We start from the raw sequence: 22,421 nt of genomic DNA, 5'->3' as shown, positions 1-22,421 counted from the left end.
TTTGCCGTAGCCCGTCTCGATCCTGTTTTAGCCTGTTTTACCGCATAGCCACACCTTACCACAGCGGACCACTAGCAACCACGCCCCGTACAGAAGTGTTGCGTTTGCCGTAGCCCGTCTCAGTCCTGTTTTACCGCATAACCACACCTTACCACCGCGGACCACTAGCCCCCACGCCCCGCACAGGAGTGTTGCGTTTGCCGTAGCCCGTCTCGGTCCTGTTTTACCGAACAACCACACCTTATTACCGCGGACCACTAGCCCCCACGCCCCGCACAGGAGTGTTGCGTTTGCCGTAGCCCGTCTCGGTCTTGTTTTACCGAACAACCACACCTTACCACAGCGGACCACTAGCTACCACGCCCCGTAGAGGAGTGTTGCGTATGCCGTAGCCCGTCTCAGTCCTGTTTTACCACATAACCACACCTTACTACAGCGGACCACTAGCAACCACGCCCCGTACAGAAGTGTTGCGTTTGCCGTAGCCCGTCTCAGTACTGTTTTACAGCAGAACCACACCTTACCACCGCGGACCACTAGCCCCCACGCCCCGCACAGGAGTGTTGCGTTTGCCGTAGCCCGTCTCGGTCTTGTTTTACCGAACAACCACACCTTACCACAGCGGACCACTAGCTACCACGCCCCGTAGAGGAGTGTTGCGTATGCCGTAGCCCGTCTCGATCCTGTTTTACCACATAACCACACCTTACCACATCGGACCACTAGCTACCACGCCCCGTACAGGAGTGTTGCTTTTGCCGTAGCCCGTCTCGGTCTTGTTTTACCGAACAACCACACCTTACCACAGCGGACCACTAGCTATCACGCCCCGTAGAGGAGTGATGCGTTTGCCCTAGCCCGTCTCAATCCTGTTTTACGGCAGAATCACACCTTACTACGTCATGCAGGCGTGGGTCACTTGATACGCCGCGCTCCTGTCCGCGTCTCCCGGCGATTTCATGACTGCCTTACACGAAGACTGCCAAGTTTTTACGCGCTATTTGCCATCAATTTCGTGATATTATGGCTATGACGAGGATAGCGCGTTCGGTCATAGGGCCCGAAGTTTTCCCGCACCCCTGGCTGCATTTGCCCGCACCCCTGGCTGCATTTGCCGGCGATTTCGTGATGGCTTACATGAACGCTTCGCCGATATTGCCAGTGGTTTGGCGTCTATTTCTAGCCTCTTTCGCAGCCTTCTAAGACGCGGGCGTTTATTTTTTTGAGAGCGCTTATTCGTGATTTTCAACAGGGAAAATCATTTCTGCGCCTAATTATGGTTTTGTATCAATTGGTATATTGATGAAAGTCGATTAAGAATCGCTTACAGGGACACAGAATTAATTTTCCCGGCATAAAAATCTAGCCCATATGTTGGAAAATCGCGAACACGCCCCCTCCCCAAAGAAATAAACGTCACCACCCATAGAAGTCTGCTGAATGAGGCTACGAATTGACGTCCATTTCCGCCCCCGCTCTTCCCAACATGAATTAACCCGAATTACCAGCGATAATAGCGGGTACGTATGGACGGGGAATTCATAATGAACGCCGGGTGACCTCCTACGTCAGCGCCCTGACGTCTTTCTCGGTAACATTCATGTTTACAGATAAAACATATTCAGATGTTTGCACCTTTATTGAAAAATAATGGCTACTACCAGATAATACACAGATTTCATAATGTCAACAAGTAGAAAGGCAATTGAATGTACAAAATAAACTGCGAAAGAGAGAACGCGACATATGAGCTTATGTTACACATATGCTAGAAGAATACAGAGTTCCATATGGTCGAGAAATACGCTGATGAAAATTCTTCTCTCACAACCAAAGATAAAAAAAAGACAAACTGACACTACATTTACCAAGATTCTACCATTTAAAGATGTCAACAAATTTCAAGAAGGGAGCGCCCTTGTTCGATCTCAAGATGGAAAAAATATCCTCATGAATTTGAAATATGAATCCAGTTATCATCATTCAAAATCATTTTCGTGTCAGGTGAAATCTATTGCGCCACAGGGTGTGAACTGAACACTGTATCTGCGTGTTGGTCTTCATTGCAAAATAGATACTGTTTTCGTCTCTTACTTGTAACGTTTATATAGGTTTTTCTTTAAAAATGGCAGACTTGCAGACAACACTTAGTACGCAACACATGTTCGCTTCTAAGAGGATGCAATCCTTTTTTTGCAACATCTTACCTGACACCTATCGCATAACAAATACTCCCTGTCTGTACAGTGCGAATACATGCATCCGCAATCGATGTATATTGGCTCGTTAAATGTACATTACCTCAGGTTTTTATCGCCATCGATCCAATATGTCACCACGTTGGCCAATCCGGCTGTAGGGCAGCATGCCATGAGAAGTATGGACAGGGCTCGCCCTCCGTCTAGCGAGAAAGCAGCCACCAAACCCCACAATATCAGCGGCATGGCGACGTACTGAGACGCCAGGCAAAGAAAAACCGACCTGGGGCGATGGAAAATGGCGAAGAACTCTTCTAGCTCTACCGTACAGCCCAGAGCAAGCATAAGGACTGCGCTAGTCACTGTAAACATAACCCGTGTGGCTAGATCAACCGTCTGGTCAGGCTGTAGGCTGTCGGACTCCATGTTTGCGGCCGGCGCTTCAGTGAAGGAATAAAAAACAAGACGTAATATATGCGTGAATAAATCCGCTGTGCGTCAGCGACGCGCGTTATTTATGTATGGAACATTATATATGCAGTTTCCGGGTAGTACTTAGAGCTGGTAACAGGTGGCGTCATGCACTAAATCCGCAAGATTGACATCAATGCTAGTTTCATTTTTCCGTCTCCAAGCAGATGTTGAGGAGGCACAAATATGAAAAAGCTGAACAGGCGGGTTAACGATTGTACGCAGCTCTAAATCAACAAGGTTGACCTCAATTCTATTTTCCGTCTTTTAAAACCTCCAAGCAGATATTAAGGAGGCAAAGATATGAAAACGCTGACTATAGCTGTTAACAGGCTGGTTAATGATTGTACGCAGCTCTAAATCAACAAGGTTGACCTCAATTCTATTTTCCGTCTTTTAAAACCTCCAAGCAGATATTAAGGAGGCAAAGATATGAAAACACTGACTATAGCTGTTAACAGGTGGGTTAACGATTGTACGCAGCTCTAAATCAACAAGGTTGACTTCAATTCTATTTCCCTTCTTTGGAAACCTCCAAGCAAATGTTGAGGAGGCAAAGATGCGAAAACGCTGACAGCAGTTAACAGGCGTGTTATTGATTGTACGCAGCTCTAATTCAACAAGGTTGACCTCAATTCTATTTCCCTTCTTTGGAAACCTCCAAGCAGATATTATGGAGGCAAAGATATGAAAACGCTGACTATAGCTGTTAACAGGCGGGTTAATGATTGTACGCAGCTCTTAATCAACAAGATTGGCCTCAATTCTATTTTCCGTCTTTTAAAACCTCCAAGCAGATGTTGAGGAGGCAAAGATATGAAAACGCTGACTATAGCTGTTAACAGGCGGGTTAATGATTGTACGCAGCTCTTAATCAACAAGATTGGCCTCAATTCTATTTTCCGTCTTTTAAAACCTCCAAGCAGATGTTGAGGAGGCAAAGATATGAAAACGCTGACTATAGCTGTTAACAGGCGGGTTAATGATTGTACGCAGCTCTTAATCAACAAGATTGGCCTCAATTCTATTTTCCGTCTTTTAAAACCTGCAAGCAGATGTTGAGGAGGCAAAGATGCGAAAACGCTGACTATAGCTATTAACAGGCGGGTTAATGATTGTACGCAGCTCTAAATCAACAAGGTTTACCTCAATTCTATTTCCCTTCTTTGGAAACCTCCAAGCAGATATTAAGGAGGCAAAGATATGAAAGCGCTGACTATAGCTGTTAACAGGCGGGTTAACGATTGTACGCAGCTCTAAATCAACAAGGTTGACCTCAATTCTATTTCCCTTCTTTGGAAACCTCCAAGCAGATATTAAGGAGGCAAAGATATGAAAGCGCTGACTATAGCTGTTAACAGGTGGGTTAACGATTGTACGCAGCTCTAAATCAACAAGGTTGACCTCAATGTTTCTTTTTTTTCCGTCTCCAAGCAGATATAGAGGAAGCAAAGGCACGAAAGCGCTGACTATAGCTGTTAACAGGCGGGTTAACGATTGTACGCAGCTCTAAATCAACAAGGTTGACCTCAATGTTTCTTTTTTTTCCGTCTCCAAGCAGATATAGAGGAAGCAAAGGCACGAAAGCGCTGACTATAGCTGTTAACAGGCGGGTTAACGATTGTACGCAGCTCTAAATCAACAAGGTTGACCTCAATGTTTCTTTTTTTTCCGTCTCCAAGCAGATATAGAGGAAGCAAAGGCACGAAAGCGCTGACTATAGCTGTTAACAGGCGGGTTAACGATTGTACGCAGCTCTAAATCATCAAGGTTGACCTCAATTCTATTTTCCGTCTTTTAAAGCCTCCAAGCAGATATTAAAGAGGCAAAAATATGAAAACGCTGACTATTGCTATTAACAGGTGGGTTAACGATTGCACGCAGCTCTAAATCAACAAGGTTGACCTTAATTCTATTTCCCTTCTTTGGAAACCTCCAAGCAGATGTCGAGGAGGCAAAGATGCGAAAACGCTGACTATAGCTGTTAACAGGCAGATTAACGATTGTACGCAGCTCTAAATCAACAAGGTTGACCTCAATGTTATTTCCTTTTTTTCCGTCTCCAAGCAGATATTGAGGAGGCAAAGATATGAAAACGCTGACTATAGCAGTTAACAGGCGTGTTAATGATTGTACGCAGCTCTAAATCAACAAGGTTGACCTCAATTCTATTTTCCGTCTTTTAAAACCTCCAAGCAGATGTTGAGGAGGCAAAGATGCGAAAACGCTGACTATAGCAGTTAACAGGCGGGTTAACGATTGTACGCAGCTCTAATTCATCAAGGTTGACCTCAATTCTATTTTCCGTCTTTTAAAGCCTCCAAGCAGATATTAAGAAGGCAAAGATATGAAAACGCTGACTATAGCTGTTAACAGGTGGGTTAACGATTGTACGCAGCTCTAAGTCAACAAGGTTGACCTCAATTCTATTTTCCGTCTTTTAAAACCTCAAAGCAAATGTTGAGGAGGCAAAGATGCGAAAACGCTGACTATAGCTATTAACAGGTGGGTTAACGATTGTACGCAGCTCTAAATCAACAAGGTTGACCTCAATTCTATTTTCCGTCTTTGGAAACCTCCAAGCAAATGTTGAGGAGGCAAAGATGCGAAAACGCTGACTATAACTATTAACAGGCGGGTTAATGATTGTACGCAGCTCTAAATCAACAAGGTTGACCTCAATGTTATTTTCTTTTTTTCCGTCTCCAAGCAGATGTTGAGGAAGCAAAGATATGAAAACGCTGACTATAGCTATTAACAGGTGGGTTAATGATTGTACGCAGCTCTAAATCAACTAATCTCCAAGCAGATCCTACGGTAGCATAAGACAGTATCAAAAGCTGCCAGAGGAGTGAGGCCGGCTTAGGAGTGTGTTTTGCTACCGGGGATCTGCCCCCAGTCGGCTAGAACAAAGGCTGTTAACATCCAATTGTTTCCCATTCAAACTGTGCTTGCAGTGTAGGCGCTAATTGCCCTCCTTCCTGTTTGGTGTTAACTTCCAACTGAGACCTGTGCTGGTCACTGACTTTGTCCTAAATCAACAAGGTTGACCTCAATTCTATTTTCCGTCTTTTAAAACCTCCAAGCAGATATTAAGGAGGCAAAGATATGAAAACGCTGACTATAGCTGTTGACGGGTGGGTTTATGATTCTACGCGGCGCAGCTCTCTCTATACATATATATTAACAAGGTTGACCTCAATTATATCTCCCTTCATTTAAAACCTCTAAGCAGATGTTGAGGAGCCAAGGACGATAACGCTGCCCATTGAAAAGTTCTAGATCAACAAGGTTGACCTGAATGTTATTTTCCTTTTTTCAAATCTCCAAGCAGATGTAGAGGAAGCAAAGAATGAACATGATGACCATAGAAAAGACTTACACAATGCCGCAAAATCACGAGAGAAAACACGGGCCCCAACATCTGCTTGGATATCAATCCTTCTCTGTTTACTTTTCAAGCAGAGGTTTGGCTTTGGCTGTTTTTTGACGGCCAGCGGCCATGAAAATAAAAGCGGGAAAAAGACAAAACGCCTAAAAGTAAAACATTCCCTACAAACTGCTTAGAGAGTAGTCCCTGTTCGTACCCAGGAGATTACATAACTCAACACCCCATTATAGTTCATAAACGGATGGTCCCTTACCTTGGCTATTACGTCACACGTCAACATACGTTGGAACTGCCTGTTGCAACAAGGGGTGGGTAACAATGTTTTATGAAAGGTACACATAGAAGAATTTCTGTGTCAAGGCAAAATATATAAAGATCTTTTTGAAAACAATTTCATATTCCCGGCAAACCACGCAAATGCAATTCACACCGTGGTTTCCACATTTTTGGTGGTACCACTAAATACACCCTAGACCACAGCAAGCAATTTTTATGGATGACATCCTCTGCAGACTGCAAAAATAGTGCGATAGGGCGAAAAAAAAACAAGATGGGTGAAAAAAAAGCAAGATAGCTACACTTCCAAAAATAGACACCATAAAGTTGTGCTGAATGTTATAACAAGAATTAAAGGGACAAAACATGGTATCAGAGCCAACAAGGCATTCATTCCTGTATTCAAGACATGTACTGGTGTGGTAAAAGTAACACTAGTGTGGTAGTCTAGCATCACCAACAAAGTTGGTAACCACACTCATGGCTTCCATATTGGTGTCATTTTTACAACTATCCAATAAGTTTCATTTCTACAACTACAGCCCTGGGTACCTCGAAAGTGTCACTTCTACGAGTACAATTATTAGGCTACAATACAACATATTTGCTCATTTTGGTACTTCATCGTCATGTTGACCATCCCTGCAGAAGAAAAAAAATCTTGTTTTTTTTCTGAAATCAGGCGAAAATTAATGCGCGCGCTGATGTCATCCATAAAATGTACTTGCTGTGGCCTAAATACACCCTAGCTAAATTGTGAAGATCTGTTAACACACTGGCAGCTTGTCTCTGAGTTCATATGATCCAATGATGTTGTATTTTCATTCCCTGACTATTGTGATGCAATCTGTTAGAGTAAGTACGTAGATACAACATACGATGGATAGAAATGGTCTTAACAATCGACTTAACATTTTCTTTATCTTACTTTCTTTATCTTATCTGAACGTCTTAAACAAATTGAATAAGGGATCCGGAACTCGGGTTTTTCTGTCAGTTTGAAATGACGTTGCTTGTACTATTAAAAACCATAAAGATTCATCGGAATGATCTGAGACAACGCTTCATCGTGCCAAGAGCGTTCTATAGCATTATGAATTATGAAGTAGATTCCCTCGCCGTAGACATATTAGTAGAACATTTACATTCCTCTTGCGTTTTTTTCATGAGGATGAACTGAACTGACTGAACTGAATGCGTTATGATAAACCGACCATAGCTAAACCCCATACGATCCTTGTTAACGCTGTTCCATTTTTACCGTTACTTTTCAGGGCTCGAAATACTGGGTGCATGTGTACCCAGGTGCACCCAATATTGGAGCTGTGCACCCACAGGGTGCACCCAAATGTTTTCTTAGGTTTATGCATGGAAAGATATCAAGTATACTAGTATACATCATATTCTTGACATCTAAGTGTTAGAAAGATAATAAAAATGTCCGTCATGTTACTTGTTTAAGAATTTGATAGCTTGTAATTAAGTTTTGTCATTGGTTTTTTTTTGACATTCTACTTAAATTTAAGTGGTGCACCCAAAAAAATTTCGGTGCGCCCAATTTTTTAAGCTGGGTGCACCAGTGCACCTAATCCCCAAAATAAATTTCGAACCCTGCTTTTACATGCAAGTTGCAACGTTATGTTTTGTCTTTGTCGTGGCCTTTACCTATAGCTCGGTTAGGCAAAAATCTACAATAAAGGTTTTCATTTCCTAAATATTGCAAGGAGATTTAATTATGCGTTGTTTGTATGTCTGTGTGTCTGTCTGTCAACAATATAACTCCCCCAAGCTCCCTCCATAATTGGGGAGGGATATCCAAGAAAAGAAGTGATTTTTAAAAACTTAAAACTTAAAATTTCGGCCCACTAGCTACCTTTTCTGCTTTTGATTACAAAGATCACATTCCATATAACTGAATTATGGGCAAGTTAGCCGTTACCATGACAACTCAGATGCGGCGCATGCGTACTCTGTAGGGTTGTCATGGTAACGATTTGGCTACTCCATGCATTACCCACAGTTCTCGGTTTTATCCTAGCTAGGATGCAACTAGTACTGGTACGGAAAACTGTCTATTCGTAAATTTGTCTATTCACTTTTTGAATGCTTTTTTTTTCACTTTTTGTTTTATCCTCAGTTGTCGGGTCTCTAGCGGCATCCAGATGAACTGCACCTGTTTCTCAAACCGGGTTGGGTTTGGTGTCAATGTCAATGTTTTATTTATTAAGGTTCTCACATTCAAGGCAAACACACATTCACCCGAATTTTGACCTTATTACACACGTCAGTCTTACCATAGTCACACAAAACACATAATAACAATAGCTGCATACGAACAACGACTTGTAGATTCCAGTTAACATGTGCATAACATACATAATAGATTAAAATCAACTTATTGGAAAACGGTACCGAGTTACAAGCAGTACAGGTTATAGCAAAGATGGTAAAGAAAAGGTAGTCTTTGAGCTCTCTGGAAATAAATTTTGAGCTGCAGCAGTTTAGCTGATTACTGTAGTCAGATCATTCTTTTAAAATGTTCATTTTTACATGATTTAATGTTAACTGTAGGCAGGTTTCAGGCTTAGAAATAAAAGACAAAATATCACCCTCATAAACAGCTCTGAGAGCTCAGAGCCTGCAGTCTTTTCTTGGACTTTGATATTACTGGCATTACTTTCTGACTACCCCTCATAGCCTGGGTTCCATTTAGGTAAGATGAATGAATGAAGTTTATTGCTTGTCAATCGTATAAGGTAGAATGTATGGCAGCAACTACAAGACAGCAGAATCATCATTATTGAATAAGGCCATGTTGATTTGATTATATGGATGACATCCTCTGGGAACTCCAAAACTTATGCGAGCGAGCGAATAAAAAAAAAAGTTTGGCCAACAAAAAAAAAGGTGCCTTTAGTATGACATCTAAGTGGTCAGGAAGGTTGAACATAGGACTAACAACACATAGTATGGTATACCAACAATTAAGTGTAGGGACTAGTACATCGTACGGGTGCAAACCGATCCGAAAAAAACAGACCTGAAAAAAATCAGTGGAACAGGTTTCGCCAATTAGAAAATGGACACACTATGTCGGCAGGCGTTTGGGGTCTTGCCGGGCCAAGAAGTCAAGAGCGAAGTCGACTTGAGTTTATAGTCATTTGTACCAAGTTTCTACAGTCAAAGGTACAGAGACAGGTAGCCTTGATTACATGAAGATGGGATCTTAATACGCCAGAGGGAGTCGGATAATCCACCAAACAGATTTCTTTGTAGCAAAATTGACCAATTACCATTGTTTTGAGTATTGCCAATTCTCAAGTTTCCACAGACAATCAGGTCCAGGTTCAGGTCCGGACCTGGACCTGATCCTCTAGACCTGAACGGGACCTATACCTGAATTTTCTGTACTGGTACCTCCCCCTACCAATAACAGATTTTTTTCTTTCTGTCCTTTCACATCTTATTCTTTCACTTTAGATTTATTTTGGCATTCTACGGCATTAGTTATCTGTTTTCTGATACTTTTTTTCAATCTACGGCGTATATTTTACAGCTGCTTTGCACAATTTACTGTGTGGTCGAAAACTTTTTTTTTTTGGAAACGGATGTCATCCATATAATCAAATCAACATGGCCTAATGAGGCTAAATACAGAGCAACAAAATATCAGTAACAGCACTTTCATGTAGTCTGGTCTTGCATTTCGAATACCTAGCTACAATGTACTACCTACTCCTATATGCAGAAATAGAGTTCAGGGCATGATAGCAGTACATGGAAAATATCAGTCTGCATACCAGATATAGGGAGAAGTGCATTTCTAGGCACTTCTCTCTCTTCACTGTTACTAGGACAGGTCATGACAAAGTAAAATTCATCTTTGATATTTTTATGATGTGTGGGGCACAGTCTCTGAGTGGCTGGTGTGTTATGTTGACAACCTTTTTCAATTTCTAAACAATGCACACTTATTCTCATTTTTGTATTGTTGCTTGTAGAATGGTTTACTATGAATTAATGTGAGGTATTCCTCCATATCAAAGCACTTTTTTGAATTTCAAGTAGGTTTGGAGTTTGCTTTTAAGATACCTTGAAGAAAACGTTACCTTGAGGATGCTTAATTGTAGAAGGCTTACTGCCTTAAGTAACAACCTCCTTTTACTCCAGGAATTTCCTCTGCTCCTAGCGGTTATCCAGTCTTGTCTTAAATGTGTTGACACTATTGGCACAGACAACTTCACTAGGCAGGGATGTGTGCGGTGTGAGCGGTTCAAAACCTACAGTACCTTAGCCGCACCTGGGGCAATTACTGTCGTATTGAGGTCACCTGAGTGGCGCCGAATGACAGCTCCCTCCAGACACTTGCGACAGTCGTATTGAGGTCACCTGAGTGGCGCCGAATGGCAGCTCGCTCCAGACCCTTGTGATTTAGCCCCGCCTATTGTAAGCTCCTCGCAATTCAGCCCCTGGCTGCAAAGAGTGAGTAGTCGGCCCACCCAATAACAATAACAATATAACAGGGAAAGTCCACATCTGTACTGCTCTGGCTGCAAAGGAATACCGTCTTACTGTGGTTTTGGCCGATGGGTCCTTTACCTTATAACAGCATCCTCTTGTTTTCTCTAGGTGCCCCAGCTCAAAGAAGTTGTCACCCACCTGACAGTTGGAGAGGTCAAGGTTTGCAGTACCCAGACTACCCAGGCATGACATGAACGATAGGCCATGGTTTAAAAGAAAACTTGCTTAATTCTGCTGGGTTCCTTAGACCACCTGACAATTAAAAATATGTTGCAATGGAGATTTCTTTTGCACAAGCAGTAATGTCTCTCCATCACCTGATTATCATATCATATCATATCATATCATATCATATCATATCATATCATATCATATCATCGGATAGGAGGCAGTTTGCCTGTGAAATCCGCTTCTAACAATTAACAATTAAAAACAAGTTTCTATTTTATTATGATTATGATTTGATGCCTATCAGACATCTTCCTCAGAGCTTCTGAATGGAGTTCTTCTTCTTGTCGCCATATCTGGACGATGCATGTGGCGCTTTAGCAGTGAGAACTGAATCCCAAAAGCACCACCTACATCGGATACGTTAAGTGGCAAGAAACAGCACTCCAGTGAGGACATCTGAGGCAGATGTCTGATAAGCATCAAAAGTGAGCAGACCAAAAGTTGAAGGTAAGTATAGAATCTCACAGTCGACACCTACTTTGTTCACTGTCTGTGTTAACGTTATATCACATGCAATTATGTCGGCCATAAAACTAAGTTGTCCTCATCCCCCAGTCACTCATGTTGTGATCCAGCCTGTGCTGTAGTTTCATGACAAGCCCCATGTTTTTTTATATAAGGGGAAAGAAACTATTCTCCAACTCAAAGGATTGACTTAACGGAATTTGTGACTGAATCACTCACTCTTGTTCAGCTGTGACTCAAAAGCTGTGGATACACATGCGCTTTACTATGGTGTGACGTCATCACTGCATCAAAGTTCGTCAGAAGTCTGTATCGCCCTCCATTTCAGTTGAGTCGGTGTGCCCTGATCATGATGTAGATCGTTTTATTTCCTCCTCTCGCAAAGTAGTCGTGCTCAGTGTCAGGAATGTTAAAAACACTCCAACAAGAGTGTGTGAATATGCTGCGAAACCTCAGAGGTCACATGTGTTCTAAGAATCTGGTTTTCACGTCCCTTACGAATAACGGTGCAGCTCCAACTAGGTACCCTTTGCCATCTATGACCATTGGCTAATTTCAGTTTTGGTTACGTCTCCCGTGTCCTTGAATAAAACCAGGTACCCTGAAAATTGGTATGAGTGTCTTGAGCAGATGCATACAACCCTCCTCCACATTTGGATACACACCGCTTTAAACTGATTTGGCATTAATGTTGCATTGGAAGACATTTTGATTTTGTTTGTGATAATGAATTTGGATGAAATCTGTCATCTTTAATTGCCTTGTTCAGGGGTGCCAAAGTTTTCATTTGAATTTGACAAAATTCATTTGAGTTTTTAATATGGAATACATACAAATCTATGCTATCTATCCCAGCCACTACCAAGAAACATAAGAATTTTACAGAATTCATCCGAGTTTTATGGAATACGTAAAATCCTTACTATTGATAAAATCATACACATTTATAATTATTTACAATATACACATTTTACTGAACTCATATGATTTTATCAATAGTAAGGATTCATATGAACTCATATGATTTTATCAATAGTAAGGATTTTACGTATTCCATAAGAAACATATATGTTTCTTATGGTGGATTGCATGAAATCTGTATATCAGGTAGTAGTGCATCATATGAATCCTGTAAAATCTGTACATGTTCCTAAAAATTTGAATGAATTCTGTAAAAGTAATATAAAATCCAAAAAACATTAAAAGAAATGCTTTAAAATGTACCTTCCCATTATTTTCCAAGCAGAGGTTTGGGTCAGGAGTGGGAGAATGGGATACTGGTAGCAGTGGATGGGAGTCTTACAGAGCTCTGCTTCTCTTTGTCGAAATTTCTTTCTTCAGAGGCAGACACAAGAAATACAGTGGGCACTGCTATCTCCATCCTTCTCTCCAACCAACATCTCTGCTTGGAGAATGGCTCTCTATAGTCTGTGTAACACAAACTCCGCTGTCAGGGCTGTAACTGGTACTCTCCAAGCAGAGGTTAGGCTCGGCTGTTTCTTTAACGTTTTTTTAGTCGTTTTTATCGGGCTTTCTAATTTGTCATTTTTTTAAAGTACGCCAGCCAGGTTTTGACACAGCAAGATATAAAAAAAATAGAAAGCCCGATAAAAACGACTAAAAAAAACGTTAAAAATACATCCGGAGTCTAACCTCTGCTTGGAGAGTATGTAACTGGCCCCTCCCCGCCGGCGGATGTTTGGCGGGCTGCTATAAGCGAGATTTAATCAGGCTAGGCTCCCTACTGAAAAAAAAAATGTCTTTTCCTTTTTAACGTTAGACTCACTTAGAGTTTCCCAAGAGTGATAAAGGTACTTCTGTATTTTGTTTGGCATTGAATGTAACCTGGGGTGGTAGGAACAATGCAGACAGGAAAGAGATGGAATTGGATACTTAGCTTGGGGAAACTTTTCTGTCAGGACAATTGACTTACTCTCTTAGTCTTTATTTAATCAGGGGGCTTGTTAACCTGCGTGGTTTAAATGGAACTGAGGGGTTTCCAGAGAGAATATGACTGTGACTAGGGGTGGGAACGGTTGCCGGTACAAAACGTTTTCTTTTTGTGGTGAAAAAATGAACCTGAAAAAAATAAATGGACCAATGGTCCGAATCAAAAATGAAAATGAAAAAATTCTACTGGCAGACGCTCACCCGTTTTAGGGCTTACATGTCCAAGCAAATAACAAGAGCAAAGTAAAGGAGAGTTGGTAGTCACTTTTACCAAGTTTCTTCTGTCAAACTTGATGAAGATGGGATTTCAAAACGCCAGTGGAAGTCTCCAAACATATCCTTAGAAGCGAAATGGACCATTGGTTTTGAGTATTGCCCATTCACAAGTTTTCACAGACAATTAGGTCCAGGACAAGGACAAGACCTGGACCTGATCCTCTGGACCTGGACTGTACTCGTACAAGTACATGAATTTTCTGTACCAGTATCCAACCCTTATTGTGAGATCTGATACTAGTACTGAAACAGGGATTGAAATACATTTTTTAGGTCACAGCATGTAAATTTGGCCTCAGCCCTTTGTTTGACAAAAGAGAAATGAACACCCCTTTTAGATCATAAATGGATGGTCCCTTACATTAGCCATTACCCACACATCAACATTGGTATTCCCTGTTTCAAGAAGGGTTAGAACAATAAGACGGCCAAAGCAAGTAGATCTTGTCGATGACATCATCATGCTCATTAATTTTTGCCTGATTCTTAAATTGAAAAAAAAATTCCTTTCCCCTTTGGAGATGGTGAACATGACAAGAAAGTACCAAAATGGGAACGGTGGCGGAACAGGTGTTTCTTGTTCATCATCATCATCCGGGCGTGCTGGTTGCACGGATGGCCATGACTCTCTTCCTCCATCCTTCCCTATAGCCTTGGGCAGTTCTTCAGCTGAGCAGCCAGAATCATCACACATTTTTTGATAGAACACTGTACCACCAATGTGTTAGCCATGACTGTATTTTCCAACTTGGTAAAACTAAATGATACCAGTCTCTACCACACTAGTTTCACTTTGTCCTGGACCTCCTGAGTACAGAAAGGACTTGTTGGCTGTGACACCATGTTCTGTCAATTTTTGTTACATTAGGATATGGTGTCTGTTTTGAAAATCTTCTACCCATTTTTTTTTGGCCTTCTCTCATTTAAGTCTGAAGAGGGTGTCATCCACATACCAGTCTCTACCACACTAGTTTCACTTTGTCCACCTCCTGAGTACAGAAAGGACTCGTTGGCTGTGACACCATGTTCTGTCAATTTTTGTTACATTAGGATATGGTGTCTGTTTTGAAAACCTTCTACCCATTTTTTTTTTGCCTTCTCTCATTTAAGTCTGAAGAGGATATGTCATCCACAAAAATTTACTTGCTGTGGCCTTCAATAGGTGCAAAAAAGTAATTTGGGAGCACAACAAAAGAATGCTGCAAATAAATAGAATGTCAGCAAAACTTAATAACAAAAACCTTCTTGCCCCTCTTCACAGCTTGAATCTGAAATTCTAGAACTTAGGCACGATCTAGACACGGTTTTTCCCAATATCGGCGAGCCAACAACCTCTCGCCGACAGCTTTTTTTCAGCGTCTAGATGGAACTGCAATATCGCCGTCAAGATATCGGGAAAATTTCTCCCGAAAGGTCCGGACCATTCGTACGATACCTTACCGATAGCTTAGCAGGGGTCCCCGACAGCTTCGCTATGGGTGTCCGGCCCCCTACGTTCTAGATCCCTCCCGACATCCCCACAGATATCGGTAAAAACTGTGTGTAGATTGGGCCTAATGTACAAGGTTTTGCTGTTTTTTGATGTCAGAAATATGTTCATGCTGTGGGGGGTCATGTGGCGTAAGTGAAAGGTATTTGGCCTAGACCAAAGAGGTTTAAATTCAAATCCTGTCTTGTTACCAATCTTGTGCCCTTGGGAAAGGCACTTAAGGCCACGCCAAGTTAATTTCTTGGTTCACGGATCTTTTCATAAAAAATATGGAGCGACAGGGCGAAAAAAAAAATTGTAAAATGGTTGGGGTAAAGATAAGGGCTAATCCAAAACATAAAGAATAAAAAATTTTCAGCTTGAAAAAAGTACAAAAACACTATTACTGTATAGTAACAGCACCTGTTCGTTGAAAATTACAAAAGTAGTGTCAGTTTTTATGTTTGTCCCATTCTTCATGAATGAAAAATATAACTGCAATAATAATACCCACATTTTAAGGAGCTTATCATATAAAGGCCAATTTGCTACACCAGAAAGTTGGTGAATGGTTTCACATAATAGTGAAAATTTGCTGAGTAGTAATTTTTTTTTTGATTTTCCAAAAAATAGGAGCGAGCGAATCTATGAACCAATCAATTAAATTGGTATGGCCTTATAGTTATGACTTTCCTCACTCCACTCTGGTGTAAAAATGGGTACCTGGATGGGGAGGTAAAAGGCAGTGGAAGGAGAGGGTTTACCCTGGGAGCCAGCCGGGATCGGGCAGCTAGGACAGTTTATCTATGGGTAGCGATAACTCCTTCAGGCTTAAACTCCCCCAGAGCACTAATGTGAGATCTGCGGGCTGACTGCCTTGGGTCCCCGAACAAAACTCGCTAGCTACCCGGTTCTGTCTGGCTCCCAGGGTAGAGAGGGTTGGGCTCTGCATTCCAATACCATACCCTAGACACAGCAGATAACAACCCACGGTCCCTACAGCTTCAAAAAGGCTATAGGACTTTAACAAAAAGGGTTTTACCAAAGCTTAATAAGAATGTCTTGAATACCTGGATATCTTAAGTGTACATACCTTGGGGATTACTGATGCTTCATTAGTAGATCTCTCTTGATTGAGGTGGTCTTAGGGCAAGAGATCACTTGACATCTTGTGTTTTATCTACTAAGAGTAATGTTACAATAAAGGGATGAATGGCTGTTCTGTCATTTTCACTTCACGCATTTTGGGTTCTCTTCAAGCTCAAACTTTAAAGCATTTTTTTAGTCTCCAGAATTCAGATGTTATCTGTGTGTTTGGTCAAACTTTTTGCATATTCGAAAAACAGAATGTCATTGCAGTTGTACGTACCAAAGTGCTGATACCAAGGGCAAATGTTTTTGATTACATTATTTGTATGGTGAAAAAAATAACTTCTAGAATTTTTTCATACCCGGCTATCAATGCCTGTTACAGTTCTTTCTCAACAATTGTACAAGTGAATTAACAGTGGTTTGCAGTAATGAGTACAAGTCTGGGCCCCAGTGTAAGAATAGTTTTAGAACCCATGTTTTAGATTAGTTTGAAAAGTCCTGTCAGTTTATATACTTTATTACCACTTCAAAATAGGGCATGAATGTACAGTAAATTCTTGTATCAAAATCCTGGTCCAGTCTTTTCATAACTTTAACACCAAGAACTTCTGTTGGTTCAACTTAATTCATCATTCAGTTATCAAAATCCTTCTCCAATCTTCTGTACTTTAAACCAATATATTATCTTGGCAAACCCTAATTGATACTTAACATTACAATAAAGGCTTCATTCATTCATCAAAATCCTGCTTTCTTCTTTTCTTTTCGTTAAACCAAGAAATTATCTTGGCAAACCCTAATTGATCATTAGCAATAAAGGATATCATTTAAGTCTTAAAACCCTGCTTTATTCTTTTCTTTACTTTAAAGCAAGAAATCATCTTGGCAAACCCTAATTGATCCTTGACAATAAAGGATACCATTCATTTATCAAAGAAAATATCTTAGAAAACCCTAGTTGATCCTTTTCATCTGGCCTGAGACATTTATTTGTTTCTGCCCATCCAACATTTTTGGGATGTGGAATGTCTACAAAGAACACCATCCTTTAACCATGAGTGTCTGTGGGTACACAGCGGCAAGGAATTGAAAAAAACTGATCGGTGAGAAGGCTTTGAAAGTTTGCAGTAATGCGGTACAAATTTGGCCGCATGTTTTAGAACCCATGTTTTATATATGTGTTAAAAAGTCCTGCCACTATAGATTCTACAATGTATGTACTTTTAATATCAGTTCTATTATGTCTGTATGCTTGTAGGTATAAATGTACAAAAAGGCTATCTTTGACTTCATTTTTTTATCAAAACCCTGTCCCTTTCTTTTCTCATAAACTAACAAAAATTCTGTTGATGTCTATATCAAAATCCTGCACCATTCTTTTCTTCACTTTAATTTAGTTTAAACCAAGAAATTATCTTTGCAAACCCTAATTGATCATTAGCAATAAAGGATACCATTCAGTTATCAAAACCCTGCTTTATTCTTTTCTTTTCTTTAAACCAAGAAATTATATTGGCAAACCCTAATTGATCCTTTTCATCTGGCCTGAGACATTTATTTGTTTCTGCCCATCCGACATTTTTGGGATGTGGAATGTCCACAAAGAACACCATCCTTTAACCATGAGTGTTCTGAGGGTACACAGCGGCAAGGAATTGAAAAATACTTGATCGGTGAGAAGGCTTTGAAAGTTTGCAGTAATGCGGTACAAGTCTGGGCCCATGCATGCAGTTCTCTTCTCACACACACTGATGCAGTTGTACCGTGACGGCTTTCATGAGCAAGGGCGTGTGACCGGAGTATAGGCGGGCTTTGTTTGCTATACTCAAAGCAGGGGCTGGCCTAGGTTGTACGGCCTTTTGTCCACAACGTGGCAAAATCACACTCCAGATAATTGACCAATTAGCAAATGAGTGGGGAAGATTTTTCACCATATGGTGCCTTGGAGAGAACGCGCGAGAAAATGGCGCTGAGACGTCGTCAAACTGAGAGCACTTTGCTCTGTAAATACTGAGGGAAAATCACTGCGCCTCTCAAAAGGCGTGTTGTTTTTCAGCCGCCATCATGGCTGCAGACGAAATACCAGGGGATAAAAGAGCCAGCTTGTGTAAAAAAACAACTAAAAATTCCCATTGTCAACAAGGACTTTTGTCGGAATGAGGAGGGTAAATTAAACACACAAAAACAAAGACAATGCCAGCCATTTTTCATTGTAACAGCATTTTGTTCGATCCCACTATTACAGTAATTGGCATTATTGTAATTTCAATACAAATGGTGATAGCATTAAAAATCGGTACAAAAGACACTGATAATCGTTAATGAACTGTGTGAAATACATTTACACGACGTTTTAAGTACATGTACTATAAGTTATTGTTCATGATGATTTACATAACTCACATTAACGTTAATAATTACATACCACATTCAATTGGTGATAGAAATGGCACAAGCATGAAACTATATTTATATGAAATGTCATATTTCATTACAACAATCTTATGTCAATGTATTTACGCTTGTGGTGTGATTTGTCTGTGCCAAACTACATATATGTGATGATACATATGAATCATAGACATAAACTGTTACGTATATCATACAGTGATAATCTAATCTCTACTGTCTCAACTGAGTTCATTAATACAGACACGAATCATATTTTTACAAGTATCAACATTACATCTTCAAAATTACAACTCTAAAATCTCTCTCTGTACAATACAACATACAGACAGGCCTCGGTTATCAAGTTTTCGTACAAAATATGTTTTCGAGGCCCGAAAAAATTGTCTTGGTAGTTGGCACATAACTTGATTTAACAGTATAAAAGTGTGATTTTTGTTCCTTTTGATAGGAAGAATCAGAATATATTGCTTTATACATGGACTAAGTTTCTGAAATAGGTTTGGATGAACAGAAAAAAACATCTAAGACTGGCTCCCTGCTTTATTTACTCTACCCGTGATAGACACATAGGTCCGACAAATCAACAAGTTGTTAGGAATTCTCAACTGGACACATTTCTAGACACAGTTAAAGTATATAGACTTTTGGGGTTCTCTGTTACACACAAAAAGATTGTGAGGAATCTCATACCGCACTTTCCTTGCCTCCTCCTGGTTTCAGTGTCAGTCCGTTTGGTCTGGGAGTGTTTTCCCCTGACTTGGAATTATTACACAGTCTTCTTGTGCAATTTGCCCAGGAACTGACGGTTTTTGCTGACCAAATCCACATGCTACTCGTGATCCCGACCACGAGAGACATGAAAATCTTCAACATGTAGAGTTCGATGTTGGGTTTTGCAGATGAGTACCTCCACAGTTCTCTGTTGGAGTGTTCGTAGAAGTAGCAGGCAATGACACATGTGGCAGGGACCGTGTACAGCACACTGAATACTCCAATCTTCACCATCAATCGCTCTAGCTTGTCCGTTTTGGTGCCGTCATTTTTCATGAAATTTCGGATGCGGAACAGCGAGACAAACCCAGCTAGAAGAAACGATGTCCCGACCACTAGGTAAGTGAACAGCGGTGCTACAACGAACCCTGTGAGCGCGTCTAAATTCTGATTGCCGACAAAACAAAGTCCGGTCAACTCGTCTGCATCCACTTGCTTCATGACAAAAATGACTATAGTTTTAATGGCTGGGATTGACCAGGTAGCCAGGTGGAAATAGCTGCTATGCATTTCTATCGCTTCGTGTCCCCATTTCAGTCCCGCGGACAGAAACCAGGTGAGGGTTAGAATTACCCACCAGATCGAAGACGCCATACCGAAGAAGTATAGGAAGAGAAAGACGATCGCACAGCCTGTGTTTTCAAGTCCTTGTTGAATAAGGAAAGCTTGTCCGTCTTCAGAGTCACACGAGATGGCTTTCCTGCCTACAACTAACCTCACGATGTACGCAATGCTGTAGATGTTGTAGCACATGGATAGAAAGATGATGGGTCTTTCTGGGTAGCGGAAACGGGCGGTGTCGATCAGAAACGTTAGGACCGTAAACATGGTGGACAGGAAACACAGTCCAGCCCAGACGGCCATCCAGATATCGGCGAACCGCTTCTCTTCGGGAGTGAAGTTGCCGTACTCCACTCCACACTTGAGCGCGCACGAGTCCGTTCTTTTTACGTACATGTAACTGTCGTCGTTGGGTCCGCCACAGCTTTCCGCGTGGAGACTGTTCCCGTTACCGTCTGGGGTGGTCGGGCCGCCGCCTCGCCGCTCATTCCCCGCGCTTCCGTCCGCCAGATTGACTTCATCGTCCCCGGGCCCTTCCATGCACATGGTGTTGTGGTCGTTTTGGAGCGGAAACTTGGAACAGTTGAGAGTCGGGGGCCAGGGGAAGCCGAACTCCTTCAAGACGGGCTCGCAGCGTCTTTTCACCGACAGACACATGCTCTGGCACGGTCCTATGGGGATTGGAACCTTCTCGGTACACATGGGCACGTAAACCGAACAGAGGAAGAACTGAAGCTGCGAAGAGCAGCCATATTGGATGAGAGGCGTGAAGGTTTGCAGTTGGAGCTCGGCGTCTTGCTGCATGTCGTGCCCGACTAGGTTGGGCATGCGGGTGACGTTGTAGCCCAGGTTGTTGCACATGTCGATTCGAATGGGATCGCAACTGTACTGACCGCTGGTGTAGCCAGTAGAGTCCGCCCGCTCCCAGTACAGAGCCATTACCAGCAAGCAGCACCTCAGCACAGAGTAAACAACGCCGCCCGTCATGTTTGCTCGTCTCTTTTTGTCAGCAGTACCAGCTACAGTCCTTCCCTGGGTAACGGTCTCAGTAGAACACGCAGCTAAAACGGGACTAGGGTGAACTCCGAGCACGCCGTATTCAGCGGGAGAACATTCCCGGCAACTTTACAAGGTGAACCCAGCGGGGAAAGAAAAGCATTTCCTCCTCCAAACCAGCAAGTCTCCAACCCAACTGCCACCTCTTGTCAACTTCTCCCGGCTGCTTGCAAAACGGGGCCTCCAAATAGCCGACAGATCGGGTAACAACCCATGCTGAGCCAATCATGTGGGCTATTTGGTTAACGAGTCCCCTCCCCAACAATGCAAATAGACTGTGTTGACACGAAACAGTGCCACGCGATTGGCGCGGCTCGGGTCTGTACAGCTTTCAGTCCAGGTAACCTAAGAACACTGCGGGACCGTTCACTCACACACAGCTAACAGCAAAGGCTTTCTATAAATCAATTGCACAGATTAAACATCCATTGAAAATAAAGTTTCTGAGATTTGGGAAGCCTTACGTGTGAAATCTTAGACGCAGATCTCCGGACAATTAGCACTTACTCGCCATTCACACGTTCCCATTCTTATGTGAGAAGGCGGGTATTCACATAATTTAGACGGCTAACACCATTGCACTAATCCCCGATAAAATCTCCGCACCTCTAAAAACACATGTGGATGCAAAAAAGGAAAAATAAATATTAAACAGTGATGATATGCTTTCATAAAATTTAACCTCTTTTATAAAATATCTTGTTTTTAAAGAGAAATGTATTTTGGCTTATCTATGTTGGCAGTGTCGGCATATGTTTTTGTCCGCTCTTTCAGTGAGCTAAAAGTAAAGGATGTCCGAAATCTCTGCCTGTACGCTCTGTTTTTTTTTTGCCCGCCGCGGCAAGCAACCCTTGAAGATAAGAAAATGTACCACCGCATGCGCGCCCCACATGTGTCTACAGGAGGGGGTATGCTTCCCACACTAGTGAAAAGACCGCACGTTGATTCTGTTTGTTGTTCATGTTTATGAAGCTCTTCAAAGAAAATTGAAAGAAAAATCACTTGCGACGTATTAAACGTTATAGAACGACTTGACACCAAATATCAAAATCGAGTAGTTTCTACCCCCCCCCCCAACTCACAATGACGCATTTGACTAACCTCGTGAGTAAATACATTCGGCAGGATGTTTATGTAAGTCAACGAAGGCGATTGGCTCTCTTAGGGCTAAGCCATTCGTACAATAAATTCGGACAGGTCAAATATTTTTCAAACGTTCGATGTAAAATTTCAAAACAAAAAAATATAGAAAACCGCATTTGGCGATGAACAGTTTAATGTA

The 22,421-nt window shown here is 41.7% G+C and overlaps 1 protein-coding gene across 1 annotated transcript; it reads right to left on the bottom strand.

Moving 5' to 3' along the window:
- Window positions 1–18,542: 18,542 nt before the first annotated feature.
- On the bottom strand, window positions 18,543–21,575 carry LOC118423238 (frizzled-4-like). The gene has a single exon (XM_035831315.1). The coding sequence runs from the start codon at window positions 21,068–21,070 to the stop codon at window positions 19,436–19,438; it is 1,635 nt and encodes a 544-aa protein (XP_035687208.1). The 5' UTR covers window positions 21,071–21,575; the 3' UTR covers window positions 18,543–19,435.
- Between the last annotated feature and the right edge of the window lie 846 nt (window positions 21,576–22,421).

Source organism: Branchiostoma floridae, chromosome 9, assembly GCF_000003815.2.
Source record: "Branchiostoma floridae strain S238N-H82 chromosome 9, Bfl_VNyyK, whole genome shotgun sequence".
In the NCBI taxonomy this organism is placed as follows: domain Eukaryota; kingdom Metazoa; phylum Chordata; class Leptocardii; order Amphioxiformes; family Branchiostomatidae; genus Branchiostoma; species Branchiostoma floridae.
Note: the sequence above shows the minus strand (reverse complement) of the source record. Positions and strands in the feature narration are given on the sequence as shown.

Bases quoted from the DNA above. Each gene is read 5' to 3' on its own strand.
- LOC118423238 (XM_035831315.1), bottom strand. From the start codon at position 21,070: ATGACGGGCGGCGTTGTTTACTCTGTGCTGAGGTGCTGCTTGCTGGTA.